The 15,738-nt window shown below is 40.0% G+C and overlaps 1 protein-coding gene across 1 annotated transcript in view; it reads left to right on the top strand.

Moving 5' to 3' along the window:
• The window catches only part of SHC3 (SHC adaptor protein 3), a 139,297-nt gene that overhangs the window by 103,343 nt on the left and 20,216 nt on the right, over nucleotides 1–15,738 (top strand). The window contains exons 8-11 of the mRNA XM_024731943.1: nucleotides 6,628–6,778; nucleotides 7,737–7,824; nucleotides 10,588–10,746; nucleotides 14,141–14,436. Coding sequence (XP_024587711.1) covers nucleotides 6,628–6,778; nucleotides 7,737–7,824; nucleotides 10,588–10,746; nucleotides 14,141–14,436 — 694 coding nt within the window. The remainder of the gene's footprint in view (nucleotides 1–6,627; nucleotides 6,779–7,736; nucleotides 7,825–10,587; nucleotides 10,747–14,140; nucleotides 14,437–15,738) is intronic.

Here is a 15,738-nt window from a genome sequence, read left to right as displayed (position 1 = left end):
TTTATTCTACTGGTATGACATATTACATTAGTTGATTTTTGAACGTTGAACCAATCTTACATTACTGGAAGAAATCCCACTCAGTCATGGTATATGACTCTTTTTTTATGTTGCTGGACTTGGTTTGCTAATATTTTGTTTTCAATCCATATTCATAAGAGATATTGGTCTGCAGTTTTGTTTTGTTTTTCTTGTGGTGTCTTTGTCTGGTTTTCATATCAGAGTAATACTGGCATCATAGACTGAGTTTGGAAACTTCTGTCCTCTTCTATTTTTTTGGAAGAGTTATGAAGAATTGCTGTTAATTCTCCTTTAGATGTTAGATAGAAACCACCAAGAAGCCAGCCATATGATTCTGGGCTTTTCTTGGGATGCAAGATTTTGATTACTAATTTAATCTCTTTATCTGTTACAGTTCTGTTTAGATTTTCTATTTCTTCCAGTTCTGTTTAGATTTTCTATTTCTTCTTGAATCATTTTGTAGATTGAGTCTTTGTAGGAATTTTTCCATTTCATCTAGGTTATCTAATTTGTTGGCATATGATTTTTAATAGTTTCTCTTATAATCCTTTTAATTTCTGTGTGGTTGGTAGCAGTCTTTCCTCTTTCCTTCCTAGTTTTGGTAATTTGAGTCTTCTCTCTTTTTTCTTGGTCAGTCTAGCTGTAGAGTTGTCAATATTGTTGATCTTTCTAAGAACCAACTCTTGGTTTCATTGCTTTTCTCTATTGATTTTCTACTAACTATTTTATTTATTTCCACCTTAATATTTATTATTCTTCCTTCTGCTTGCCTTGGGTTTAGCTCTTATTTTCTAGTTTATTAAAGTAGAAGGTCAGGTTATTGATTTGAGATTGTCTGTTATCATATAGGCATTTACAGTTCATAAATTTCCCTCTAAGCACTGCTTTACATTCAGCCCATAAGTATTGGTATGTTGTTTTTGTTTTTATTCATCTGAAAGTTTCTTCCAATTTCCCTGTGATTGACTTTCTGATCCGTTTGTTATTTAGGCATGTGTTGTTTAATTTCTACATATCTGTGAATGTCCCAAATTTCTTTCTAGTATTGATTTCTGCTTTAATTCCATTATGGTCTGAAAACATATGTTGTATGATTTTAATCTTTTAAAAATTTTGAGTCTTGTTTTGTGGTTTAACATATGGTCTATCCTGGAGAATGTTACATGTGGACTCGAGAAAAATTTATATTCTGTTATTGGAGTGTTCCATAGATGTCTGTTAGGTCTAGTTGATGTATAGTGTTCAATTTTCTATTTCCCAATCTTCTCTCTGGTTGTTCTATCCATTATTGAAAGTGGGTATTGATGTCTTCAAATATTAGTACTGCATTATTTCTCCCTTTGATTCTGTCAGATTTTGCTGCATATAGTTTAGGGTCTGTTGTGAAGTACATATAGCTTTATAATTATTGTATCTTCTTGACTGGTTGTTCTTTTATCTTTGTCTCTAGTAAACATTTTGTCTTGAAGTCTATTTTGTCCGACATTAGTAGAGTTACCATAGCTCTCTTTTGGTTACTGTTTGCATGAAATACCTTTTTACATCCTTTTACTTTCAACCTAAATCTTTAAATCTAAAATGCCTTTCAATCTAAAATGTGTCTCTTGTAGAAAGCATATAGTCAGATCACGTTATCGTAAAAATCCATTCTGCCAATCTTTGTTTTTTAATTGGAGTGTTTAATGTATTTACATTTAATGTAATTACTGATAAATTAGGATTTTACCTGACATTTTGCTAGTTTTTTCTATATGTGTTATGTCATTTTTTTGTCCCTTTCTTTCTCCATAACTGCTTTCTTTGGTGTCAAATAAATATTTTATGAGTGAACTCTTTTCATTACCTTGTTTTTTTTTTCTTTTTTTTAAACTGTCTTTTAAAAGTTATTTTCTTAGTGGTTGCCCTGGGGATTACAACTAACATCTTAATTTGTAACAAGTTAGTTCAGATTAACACCAATTTAAATGCAGTAATATACAAAAACTTTGCTCCTATGTGGCTCTATTTCTCCACCTTACATTGTGCTGTTATGTTATGAAGATTCCATATTTATACATTGAGTGCTCATCAACACAGGTTTATAATTATTGCTTTATTCAGTTGTCTTTTAAATCAGAGAGGAGAGGAAAAGAGTTATGGACAAAAACTACATTTATACTGTTTTAATATTTGCCTATGTATTTAACTTTACCATTATCCTCTATTTTTTCACGTGACATGAATTATTGTTTAGTGTATTTCATTTTAGCCTGAAGTACTTCCTTTAGTATTTTTTCATAGTGCAGATTTGTTAGTGATGAATTTTCTAGGTTTTTATTTATCTGGCACTGTTTTAACTTTTGATTCATTTTGAAGGATAGTTTTGCTGGCTATAGGCATACATCAGAGATATTGAGGGTTTGGTTCCAGACCACTGCAATAAAGTGAATAGCACAATAAAGCAAGTCACACAAATTTTTTGGTTTCCTAGTGCATTTAGAAGTTATGTTTACAATATACTGTAGTCTATTAAGTGTGCAATAGTATTATGTCTAAAAAATAATGCACACACCTTAATTATCAATACTTTATTGCTAAAAACTTTATTGCTAACCATCATCTGAGCGAGTTGCAACCTTTTTGCTGGTAGAGGGTCTTGCCTCAGTGTTGATGGTCGCTTACTGATCAGGGGGTGATGGTTGCTGAAGGTTGGGGTGACTGTGACATATTCTTAAAACAAGAAAACAATGAATTTTGCCACACTGATTGACTCTTCCTTTCATGAATGATTTCTCTGTAGCATGTGATGCTGTTTGATAGCATTTCCCTCGCAGATTTACCTTCAAAATTGGAGTCACTCCTCTCAAACCCTGCCACTGCTTATCAGCTAAGTTTATATAACATTCTAACCCTTTGTTGTCATTTCAACAATCTTCACAGCATCTTCACTAGGAGTAGATTCCATCTCAAGAAACCACTCTCTTTGCCCATCCCTAAGGCGCAGCTCCTCATCCATTAAATTTTTATCATAACATTCCAGCAATTCAGTCACATCTTCAGGCTCCATTTCTAATTCTGGTTCTCTTGCTATTTCCACCACATCTGCAGTTACTTCCTCAACTGACGTCTTGAACCCCTCAAAGTCATCCATGAGGGTTGGAATTAACTTATTCCAAACTCCTGTTAATGGTGATGATTTTACCTCTTTCCATGAATCATGAGTGTTTTTGATGGCATCTAGAATGGTCAATTCTTTCCAGAAGTTTTCAATTGACTTTGCTCAGATCGATCAGAGGAATAACTATGTATGGCAGCTACAGCTTTATGAAATGCATTTCTTAAAAACTAAGACTTGAAATTGAAGTTACTCCTTGATCTATGGGCTGAAGAATAGATGTTGTGTTAGCAGGCATGAAAACAACATTAATCTCATTGGCATCTCAATCGGAGCTCTTGGGTGACCAGGTGCATTGCCATTGAGTAGTAATATTTTGAAAGGAATCTTTTTTCCAAGCAGTAGGCCTCAATAGTGGGCTTGAAATATTCAGTTAACCATGCTGTAAACAGATGTGCTGTCATCCAGGCTTTGTTGTTGCATTTATAGAGCATAAGCAGAGCAGATTTAGCATAATTCTCAAGGGCCCTAGGATTTTCAGAATGGTAAATGAGCAATGGCTTCAACTTAAAGTCACCAGCTGCATTAGCCCCTAACAAGAGAGTCAGTCTGTCCTTTGAAGTTTTAAAGCCAGGCATTGACTTCTCTCTAGCTGTGAAATTTCTAGATGGAATCTCCTTCCAATATGAGGCTATTTTATCTGCACTGAAAATCTGTTGTTTAGTGTAGCCACCTTCATTAATTATCTTAGCTAGATCCTCTGGATAACTTGCTGCAGCTTCTACATCAGCACTTGGGGCTTTACCTTGCTCTTTGATGTTATGTAAATGGCTTCTTTCCTTAAGCCTCATGAAACAACCTGTGCTAGATTCAAGTTTTTCTTCTGCAGCTTCCTCATCTTTCTTAGCCTTCATAGAATTGAAGAGAGTTAGACTTGCTCTACATTAGGATTTGGCTTAAGGTAATGTCATGGTCGGTTTTATATTCTATCCAGACCATTAAAACTTTCTCCATATTAACAATAAGGCTGTTTCACTTTTTTATCATTTATGCGTTCACTGGAGTAGCACTTTTAATTTACTTCAAGAATGTTTCCTTTGCATTCACAACTTGGCTAACTGTTTGGCACAAGAAGCCTAGCTTTTGGACTGTCTCAGCTTTTGACATGCCTTCCTCACAAAGTTTAATCTTTTCTAGCTTTTGATTTAAAGTGAGAGACATATGACTCTTCCTTTCATTTGAACACTTAGGGGCCATTGCAGGGTTATTAATGGGCCTAATTTCAATACTGTTGTGTCTCAGGGAATAAGGAGGCCAGAGAAGAGGGATAAAGATAGGGGAAGAGTCAGTTAGTGGAGTAGTCAGAACACACATTTATTGATTAAGTTTGCCATCTTATATGGATGAAGTTTGTGGCACCCCAAAACAATTACAATAGTAACGTCAGAGATCACTGATCACAGATGACCATAACAAATATAAGAATAATGAAAATGTTTGAAATATTGTGAAAATTACCAAAATGTGACACATACACAGGAAGTGAGCAAATGCTGTTGGAAAAACGGCACTGAAAACTTGCTCAGTGCAGTGTTGCTACAAACCTTCAATTTGTGAAACATGCAAATTGTGAAATCTGTGAAATGCAATGAAGTGAAGCACAATAAAACAAACTATGCCTATATAGAGTTCTTGGGTAGATAGTCTGTTTCTTTTGGTACTTGGAATGTGACATCTCACTGCCTTCTGGCCTCCATTGGTTCTGATAAGAAATCCACTGTTAATATTATTGAGGATCCTTTGTATATGATGAGCTGCTTCTCTCTTGCTACTTTCATGATTCTTTCTCTTTGGCTTTAATCAGTTTGATTATGAGGTGTCTAGATTTGAATCTCTTTGTTATTTCCCATTTGGTGAGACAGCATTGTCATGTTTGATTTTTTGTTTCCTTTAGTTCTCAGAACATATTGAAAGTAGCTAATTTAAAGTCTTTGTCTAGTTAGTCCAAAACCTGAGTTTTCTCAGGGACAGTTTCTGTTGATTGCTTTTTTTTCTTGTGTGTGAGCCAAATTTTTTTGTTTCTTTGCATCCATAATTTTTTGTTGAAATTGGAAATTTAAAATAACGTGGTGTGACAACTCTGGAAGTCAGATTTCTCCCCTCCTCAGGATTTGTTGTTGCTGTTTGTTGTGGTTGTTTGTTGTAATGACTTTTCTAAACTAACTTAGTAAAGTCTGTATTTTTTGTCATATATGGTCACTGACAACTCAGCTCAGTTCATTTATTAGACAGCTAATGACTGAAAAGAGATTTCCTTAAATGTCTGAAACCACTAAGTCCCACAGTTTTTGCTGAGGGGTTCTGTGTGTGTGTTGAGGAACTCCTTCAACACTCAGGCAGCTGACAACTCTGCGTTAGCTTTTACTTCCTGCTTGTGCAAAACTTCAAAGTCAGTCACAGGTGAGAACTAGAGCTTTTTTACATCTTTTCTGAGCAGGAACAGAACCCTGGCCATGAAAACAGCCCTCGTATACATGTAGCCTTCTAGATTGCCAGAATTATGTCAAAGCTTATTATTTCCCAGCTTTTCTTTTAAGCTTTCTGATTAGCTCACTCTTTATCCCAGATGTTATCTACTGTTTGAGGGAGCCACAATGTTAAAGAAGTGCCTCTAATTGTTTTTGACAAATGACCCTGGGGAAGAAGCTATGTTCCCTGGACAAGCTCTGAATCAAGTCAAATAAAGACAACCTTTGGAGTGGAGGATGCTGGAGAATGACCAGAAGCGTAATAATGACTGTTCTCTGGGAATAGGGCTTTGAAGGAGCCTCAATGCTCTTTTGCCCCCTCCCATGGCTATTAGGCTGCTGGTTTTCACTGTGACTGTGGGATTTGGGTTTTTAAGGCTACCATGGAGATGACAATAAAGCAAGCTAAAATGCAACAAAGCTGTTGTTCTGACAGCTGTTTGTGGTTTTTTGTTTGTTTAATAAACATGCTCTAGGTTGCTACAAGCTTCTGGTTAATTTCCAGAGTTATGAAAAAGTTGATTATGAAACTTTCTTTGCTAGCTTTCTTGTTGCTATTACAGAGGAGAGAATTTTCAGAGGTCCTTACTCTGCCATTTTCCCTGATGTCACTAAATCTCCATTTTAAAGTTAATTTTGTTTTGGGTAAATTTCATAATGTACTAAAATGTGTGTCTATGCCTTGAGAAACTGGTTATCCTTACATATGAATTATATTTTTCCTTATTAATATGTAATTTTAAAAAAGGAGTTCTTTCCTGTTTCAAATATGAGCAGAATTTCCTAAAGGGTAGAACTGTGAATAAGTCAGGGATATTTGGCCAAACCACTCATCTGCTTTATATATATGCCTGAGACCTAGATGGTTAAAGGGGCAGTGACTAAACTCTGCTTTCTGGGTCAACAATTACTAACATTAGATTTTTTGGTTTTGACTGCAAGCTCGACTTTTGGCTAAAGTCCCTGAAAATCCTCTTTTAACAGAATGCAGAGTCTAGATGAGCCCTGGACTGAAGAGGAGGGTGAGGGCGCAGACCACCCGTACTACAACAGCATTCCAAGCAAGATGCCTCCTCCAGGGGGCTTTGTAGATGCTCGACTGAAAGCCAGACTCCATGGTCCTGACACAGCCCAGGTGAGTCTTATACCTTTTCCCTTGGATGGTGGCTAACTGAACTTTCCTTTTGCTTTCTTTAACTATATTTTCAGGTCCAGACAGAAAAACTCACAAACTTTTCCCCCTTGAATTCCACAAAGCAGACAAGTAGGGGAAGCTTTTGTTTTAACGTCAAATGCCTTGGAGCTATATTGTGATTCCTGAGTCTGGGAGTTCCCTCTTCATCCTAGCACAAATCCCATTCTACTGTGAACTTAATGAGGAAAAGAGAGAGTTCAAGACTTCTAAAAGGCCTGGGGTGCTTTGGGTTCTCTGAAAGGAGAGTGGATGTAAGCCTTTAACATGAGATTTTTTTGAGTTTTTCTGTTTTGCGCATTTCCCTGATTTTCCCTCTAACTCGAAATTCTAGTAAGGCATTCGTTTTCTAGAGTTATGGTATCTCCATGATATCTCTTCGTTATAGGGAATTTTTTATGTCACCTACCTTATGTGAATGACAATGACACCAATGAGAGTGGCAAATAACATTGAAACCAAGTGTCAGTAGCTCTAACACTGAGAAGGAATCAGCAAGGTGGACTTGCCAAGGCATGAATGGTTATGGATGTATGTGCTGGGTGGGAAGCATGTTCTGACACATAGATAATCTTTAACTGAAATCTATTTTAGGTCATGTTGAGTGATGTGGCTACACGTAAAAGAGCTCAATTTATGGTCACACTTAGGGAAGGGATGTGGGGGGTAATGAAAACAGGGGGCATTTGTAGTTTTGATGAGATACAGCCTCTTTCTTACACCCACACAAACTTATTCCCCAAATCTTAATGCCAACCGAGAGGCATGAGGGGAAAATTGGGTGTAATAGGCATGCAATCCATTGGCCATTGAAGGCCCTTCTACTGTACTATGGCTTTTAAAGATGCAGAAACAAGAAGAGGATGCCTTTTTCACTCTGTGTATTTATATATGTCTATAGTTTGCAGGAAAAGAGCAAACTTACTACCAGGGGAGACACTTAGGAGACCCGCTTGGCGAAGACTGGCAGCAAACACCTGTGAGGCAAGGTGAGAGGCAAGGCGAGGTGGACAAGAAACATAAAAAATACTTTTCGAAAGTGACGTGCTCCCTAGTGGGTAGTTCCTCTCCTGTGGAGTGGCAGAGTGACCCACTGGAAATACCTGCTGTGGGTGTGGCTGCAGATTCCCAGCCAGATCATACAAATAGAAATAATGGCTGTCGGGCATGTCTGAGGGCACACATCAGATGATGCCGCCCCTGGCACCAGGACCAGCTCACTGCCCCCACCCGCCCCAGTGCTTCCTGCACCCTGAGACTTTCCTCCTAAGGCCTTTCTCTGGCAGGAGGGCTCGACTGCCCAGGGGATGAGGCATTCACCTCCCCAGGGGCACCTGTACCCATTTCAAACGGGGCTGGCTTGGGAGACTGTGGGGCGTGCTTTGTGTTGTCCCTCAGCTCCCCAGCAGGGCTGAACCCCGGTGGCTCCCAACAGTAGCTTGTAGCTTTCCGCTCCTTGCCTCACCCCTGCCTTCCCTCTCCAGGGTCAGCTTCAGGAAGAGTGGAGCAATGCCGGCCCTTGGCAGAGATAGTACCAGGGATAAAAATCCCTCACAAGCCCTGGGTCCTGTCAGAGGACACTTCCACCTCTTATTCAACCTCTTAGCACGCACCTAACTCCCACATTAAAAATTATATGGCTATTGAAGGACCATTTAGTTTAAACTAACTGCTAACATGTTTCTATTCTCTAGACAGTTATTTCTACACATACATATATGTGTGTGTATGTATACATACATTTTTAAAGTCCTTTTTAATTTTAAACTTTTTCCCACCTCAAACATTTCTATAACTTTCAATAGCTCTGGGGCCCTGAATACTAACTGTTCAGGGCCTGGAGGAGATGGAGTGCCAAATGAGCTAAGATCCAATGTACACTTCTGGGTATAGAAATTTACATTTGTTGGTTTAACATTAAGTGATCTTCCCGGACCGGGGCACGAACCCGTGTCCCCTGCATCGGCAGGCGGACTCTCAACCACTGCGCCACCAGGGAAGCCCTTGTCAATATATTTTTAAAATTTCCCCCGATGAAAGAATTTCATGTCTTGCCTGCCCCAGCTGAAAGATGACCCATCCATACTGCCCAGCCAGTAATCCCTAAAACCCAGTCAGTACACCACATGACTCTATCTCAGAATAGGATGGAAATAGCACATTAAAGTTATAACTTTGCCAGAGGCACTTTTTTTAAAAAATATTTTTCATCTTTGTTCTATACACATTTAAAAAGTATTATACAGCAATTGTGTACATAAACATATAACTGCTAACGATTAAAGGAGACACATTACTTACATGAGATATTTACTCTATTGAAAATTCATCAGGTTTATTTGAAAATGAGGTCTTTTTTTATGTTCAAGTTATTCCAGCCAGATCAAAAACAGACAATGTAAGAAGTTCACCAGGGCAAAAATGAGCACAAGTTTTTGTGTAAAGAGAATAAATAAATTTCAAGTTCTTATTTGTAAGCAATAAATATATTTTCCATAGAACAAATACAAATGTTCCTTATTGACCTGCTGGCAGCCATTTCCCTTAAATGAAACTGAACTCTGGGTACCAACACCAGGGAGGGTGTGTCTCCCTGCCCCCGACTCAGCACTTGCCAATGTCTGAAGTGGGAAAGGGCTGTCATCAGCAACTTATTCATTGGGCTTTTGATCTTTTTAAAGATTAGTTTGTAAAGTTGTTTTTACAGTCTGAGTTGTCTGCAGTTCATACAGACATCTGAATGGAAGATAGTCATCACTAAGCCACGACTTGTAGCACAGGAACGACCAGTGATGCATAGAAACCACGTCCAGCGAGAGGAGTAGACACAGCTCAGGAATTTGTGGAGATGCTCTCCAGAGACGGGATTTTCGCAGGACACCTGCATTCTCACGCTTACAGGCCAGAGACAGTGGTGTTGCCAAAAGTCCTTTAGTGGGCTCTTGGGAAAGCTCCCAAAGCCCTGAACCCACTCTAGCCAGCTGGATTGAGCTGACTTCCACAGCCCACCACCTGGAGAGGTGATCTCTCTCCAGGCCCAAGGCGATCTTGAGAGTGTCTGTGGAAGCCTGTTAGAAACAGTGATCCCATACAAAGAATGGGATAGTGGCTCAAGCAGGGTGACACCCTTCATTCGCCTCAGGCAACAAGAGCAGGGACAGCCTGACCCTGCCTTAACAGAGTCTTGGTCCAGTTGGGAAGTCCCACGAAGGCACAAGCCTGACTCTGTTTTAAAAGGAAGGTGCCTCATTCATTAGGAAGTAACTTTCTAATAAAATGGGGTCGCAGCACCTGCACTGCATTTCTAATGGAGTTAACATATGAAGCATTCCCCTACACTTAAAAAAAGAACAATGAAAATAAGGCCTGTTGTTCTTCTGCTCAGTTATTTTGATCTCAGTCCTTTGTAAAGGGGATGAGGAGGCTGAGGCAGCTTCTGCAGCAGGTGTGCCCCCCCCCCCGGCTCCCCCCAGCCCAGGTCAGAGGCGCCTAGGGTCTTGGTAAGGCTCCTAACCTTCATGGCGTCCATCATCCTGGGCCAGTAGGTCCCATTTTGACAGGAAGGAGTGGAGAGCATCCTAGCAGAGTACAACAGGGTGTGAGAGGGTCAGAGAGGAGACTTAATGGATGGGCATCTGAAACAAGGATCTTCTTATGAATGAGCTAAAGGAACTTTTCTGTGAATCACTGGGTAGCTTAACATGAATAGCTTTATGATCAGAAGAGAAAAGAGGGCTGTTTTCTTGTTGCAGGGTCCTTGGACATCTACAGCATGCCGGAAAGGAAATCGCATGTGGCCCCTACGGGAGAAGCCCCCACCTATGTCAACACCCAGTGCATCCCGCTGCAGGCTGGGCTGGCCGCGGGCAGCAGTGCAGAAAGCAGCCCACGGAAAGACCTCTTTGACATGAGTGGGTTTCCATCTGCCACTGGATTTTTCTCTTTTGAGGCTGTTTTTTTACATTGTCTTTTGTTTGAAATCTGTGCAATTACTGAATTTTCTTCTGGTGGGGTTTTGATGAATGACACTGATTAGCTGTATTTTTCTGGGTTATGATTGAGCTTTTCAAGGCTTTGAACTTGGCCAACCCCTGCTTTGGAATTACAACCTTCTCTGCAGTCCAGAGGCAAAGCAGCTTCCCTCTTTTTTTTTTTTTTTAAATTAATTAATTTATTTGGCTGTGTTGGGTCTTAGTTGCAGCACATGGGATCTTCGTGGTGGCATGCGGATTTCTCTCCAGTTGTGGCATGCGGGCTCCAGAGCACACGGGTTCAGTAGTTGCAGCATGCAGGATTAGTTGCCCCATGGCATGTGGGATCTTAGTTCCCCGACCAGGGATCGAACCCACGTCTCCTGCATTGGAAGGCGGATTCTTAACCACTGGACCACCAGGGAAGTCCCCCCACCCCCGTTTTATAATTGACTTTGCTCTTGAAGATCGTATTGAGACAAATGATATACATAAATGCATTCATTTATTTATTCACTTAGGTATTAATTGGATATTGTGTGCCAAATACTGTATCAGTTTTAAGGATGCCAAGATGAAATGGCTTGGCCCCTGTTTTCATAGAGCTCTTAGTCTGTTGAACAAGACTAACATATAAGCAAGAAATTATAATATACCCTCTTGTTTGCCTACATACACTCACTTTCCCTCTCACTTTTTCTCTTTCTCTCTCCCCTTCTTCCTCTCTACTGAACACCTACCATGTGTCAAATACTAGTCTACTTACTGCGGATATACAGGAAAACCAAATAGACAAAGTCCCTACTCTCATGAAGTTTAAATAACCACCATGTGTTACAGGTAGTGACAGGTACTCTGATGAAAAATAAAACGGGATAAGAAGAGTAACCCCAAACTCCTGTTGATTGCACTGTAGTATGATGTGTACCATGGACCTCTGTTTGGCATATAGATTGGGAAAAATAAATCACCTGTGATTAATGAAAGTGTAAATTGTTGTTAAGGAATTTTGAAAGAGCTTCCCAAGCTCACAAACAGCTTTACATCCCCGAATTTCTTTTTCAATTTCCTTGAGAATTGTACAGGTTGAAGAGGGAAGGAGAGGAGACTAGCACTTAGTGAGTTTCTACCACATGGCTAGGTGCTTATTATTTTATTTAATTCTTGCAATAGTCCTACGGGTAGATGTTATTATTATTACCATTTTATAGAGGAGGAAACAGAGAGGTTTGGTAACTTCACTGCTGGTTCACCACATACAATACATACCTGTTATTGTATGTGGGTTAGGACAGGGCTGAGTGTTTTTATAAACAGGCTGCACCATGACAACAAAAGTCTATTTTTCCCCAGAATGGGACACTGGACTCCCATTCTGATTTTAAAAATCACCAGAGCTAGAAGAACTGTAGAATCATCTAGTCTAATCTCTTCATTTAAAAAAATGTGGAAATAGCCTAGGAGGTATGAAGCAACTTCTCAAGATGCAGAGCAAAGTGGTAGCTCCAGTTGTAACGATATCTCCCAACTTCAGTTTAGTAGTTGTATTTATGGTCAGACAATTTTCACTGTTTAATTTAGTCAATATACCAGTGACTCTTGGCCCCAGAGCCTGAGGAGAGTTAGATTTGGCTGGGGTTTGAGATGGGAAAAATGAAAGCCAGACCTCCCTTTTTTCATCCATCAATTTCTACTCCTACTCCCAAAACTAAAGAAGGGGAAACCGAAAGTATAAAGAGTCCTGGAGAGGCTAGTATCTATTGAAAAGTATGGAAAAGTAGACCTAGCACTCTGTGTTTATCTTGAACCACTATAGCTAAATAATGATGGTGGTAGTGGTGCTGTTAGTGATGGTAATGGTACTGATGGTGGTGATGATGCTGATGATTGTGGTGATGGTGGTGATGGTGGTAAGGGTAATGATATGGTGATGGTGATGATGGTAATGGTGGTAATGAAGGTGATAATAATGATAAGATGGTGATAGTGGTGTTGGTGATGATGATGATGGTGATGATGATGTTGATAGTGATGGTGATGATGTTGATGCTAGTGGTGGGGCTGAGGTGATGGTGATTATGATGGTGATGATGATGTTGTGGTAATGGTGATGGTGGTGATGATGGTGATGGTACAGAAACAGAATACAAATTTTCAACTACTCCAGGTAATCAGGGAAAAAGTAGAATAAAAAGAGAAAATCTACAAACATAATTTTAGCCCATAGTTTTAACCCCTTTTTTGCCCCAAATCTGTAAATCATTTAACAAGTGTCAAAATGATTTAGTTTTGGTTTCATTTATTCACTTCACTTCTGCCCATTCTCTACCAACATTTAGCAAACTGGTCTGATTTTACAGCACTCACTGAATATTTATTGGTACAAACTATGTCCCAGGAACAATGTTGGACTAGAGGGATGTAGCTGTGCCCAGGAGAGAACCATTCTTGTTCTTGTGGTGCTTGCATTGTAGTAGGTTGGCAGTGGGGTCCTAGATAATCATCACAACACCTTACACTTGTGTGGTACTGTGGACATTTTTCAGAGTGCTGTTGTACATATTGCCTTGTTTGAAAATCGAACATTGAGATTTCATTAGATGAGCCTGGTGACTTCTCTTACCGCTGATATTTGTGGCTCTTAGAGCCATGGCCTGCAGTGAGAAGTATGTTCTGAAGAGCATAAAATCAAGCTCAATCTCAAACACTCACACAAGAGCCTTTTTCTACAGGGAAACAAGTGAAGATCAAGGGGAGGTAGAGCTCCTAGCCTGGGGCAAGTCACACAAAAGGCACCCAATAAATGTCAGTTTTCTTCTCTTTTAAGAATTCACCTAATACAAAAATTTTGAAAGAAACATTTGTTGGGCTGGGTTTCAGTTTTGCATGAAATCAAGACCTTGCCACTTGTCTTTTCCTTTGTGTATTTTCTTTGGTATTGGCAGGTTTTTATTCAGAAGAGAACACATTTGTTGAAGAGGCTAGCCAATAGTCCAGAGAAAGTAGATGGCATGTAATATTCATGGCCTCTTGCAGTGTGCAAAAATGGAGTCATTCTAACTAGTGAGGCAAAGGGTGTGCTTGAGTCTTTGGCACAAGACACAATGCCCAGCTGTCTTGGGAAAGCAGACTCATCAGAATGAATCATGCCAAGATTTGGGCTTTGCTTTCAAATGCTTGTTATGATGAGTCTTGTTGTATTACCAGCCAGTCATTTTTCTCTACTTCTTTTTTTTCTGGTAGAAGTTGCCTTTGCATTTCCAGCCCTCACATTGTACTGTTTATCATTTGTTCTCCTTGGGATTGACGTGTTGCTGGCAAATGTTGTTGGCAGAACCTTTTGAAGATGCTCTCAAGAACCAGTCCTTGGGGCCTGTGTTGAGCAAGGCAGCCTCCGTGGAGTGCATCAGCCCCGTCTCACCCAGAGCCCCGGATGCTAAGATGCTGGAAGAGCTGAAAGCAGAGCCTTGGTACCAAGGGGAGATGAGCAGGAAGGAGGCAGAGGGGCTACTGAAGAGAGATGGAGACTTCCTGGTCAGGAAGAGCACCACCAACCCAGGCTCCTTTGTCCTCACTGGCATGCACAATGGCCAGGCCAAGCACCTGCTGCTCGTGGACCCAGAAGGCACGGTGAGCACAGGGCGGAGTGTGGCCGGCACTGGGCAACCTCCCTCCGACAGTCTACCCTGGGTCACTGCACTGGGGACCACTTTCTCTCCTCTACTCACATATGCCTGCTGAGTCCTGATGGTCACTTCTCCAGGGCCCTGGAGACCAGGCCCAGAGGACTTATGCTTTCAGGCCAGAGCCAGGCTACAGGAGCCCATGGTCAGGACACCCTGTGCAAGTTACAAAACTTGGAAATCCCCAGGGCCTGGGTTGAAAGGTTTAATTCTCATGTTCTTTAAAATAAATACAAAAACTGAGAAAGTTTTCCTTTCAGATATGTTCATAGTGGACAAAGAAGTACAGGGCTCCTGGGCTTTTAATATTTACCTCAAATATCTCTACAAGTTGAATCACCAGTTTTTATTTGCAGGTTATAAAATGTGATGAAGCAGTAAGTAAGCCTCCTATTAATTAGCCTCTTGCTTTCCCACCCAGAGAAGTAATACCTCATGACAGTGATTTTGGCACTTCCTGGCAGTACAGTTGTGTCTGAATAATTCTATGGGGTTGACTGAATATACCATCTTTCAGTCAATAAATAAATTTGACTTCACCCTGGCACAGTCCAAGAATTACTAAGTTTAATAAATGTAGTTACCTTAGCCTAACCATTGAGTAAATTCCAGGATTGTTGTTTAAAATTTTTTTATCCAGTGAAAACAAAGCAGCAGGTAGAGTTATCTCAATAGTGGTTAAGAACATTGCATTTAAAAAAAAATTTATTGAAGTGTAGTTGCTTCACAATGTTGTGTTAATTTCTGCTGTACAGCAAAGTGACTTAGTTATGCATATGTATATACATTCATTTTCATATTCTTTTCTATTATGATTTATCACAGGATACTGAATATAGTTCCTTGTGCTATACAGTAGGACCTTGCTGTTTATCCATTCTATAGATAATAGTTTGCATCTGCTAAACCCAAACTTCTAATCCTTTCCTCCCCAACCTCCCCTTCCCCTTGGCAACCACAAGTCTGTTCTCTATGAAGGACATTGCATTTTTTGATTGACGGGTAGGGATGAAGACAGTCTTCAGTTGAACTTGGACACAATTTAACTGTGTGTGTTTGGGGAAAGAGGCGGTGTTACCTGAGATGATTTGTTGCCTCAGGTGTCTAGACTAAGTTGCCTGCACAACTCAGCTCCCTAGACCTCTGCACCTTCTCTTCTCTTCCATTCTCCAGCTGGGCAACCACTCCCCATGAATGTAACATATATCCAATTCACCTTCTTTTGTTGTGTGGATTTTTTTTACATATA

This window comes from Neophocaena asiaeorientalis, unplaced genomic scaffold (assembly GCF_003031525.2).
Source record: "Neophocaena asiaeorientalis asiaeorientalis breed wild unplaced genomic scaffold, Neophocaena_asiaeorientalis_V1.1 scaffold160, whole genome shotgun sequence".
In the NCBI taxonomy this organism is placed as follows: Eukaryota; Metazoa; Chordata; class Mammalia; order Artiodactyla; family Phocoenidae; genus Neophocaena; species Neophocaena asiaeorientalis.
Note: the sequence above shows the minus strand (reverse complement) of the source record. Positions and strands in the feature narration are given on the sequence as shown.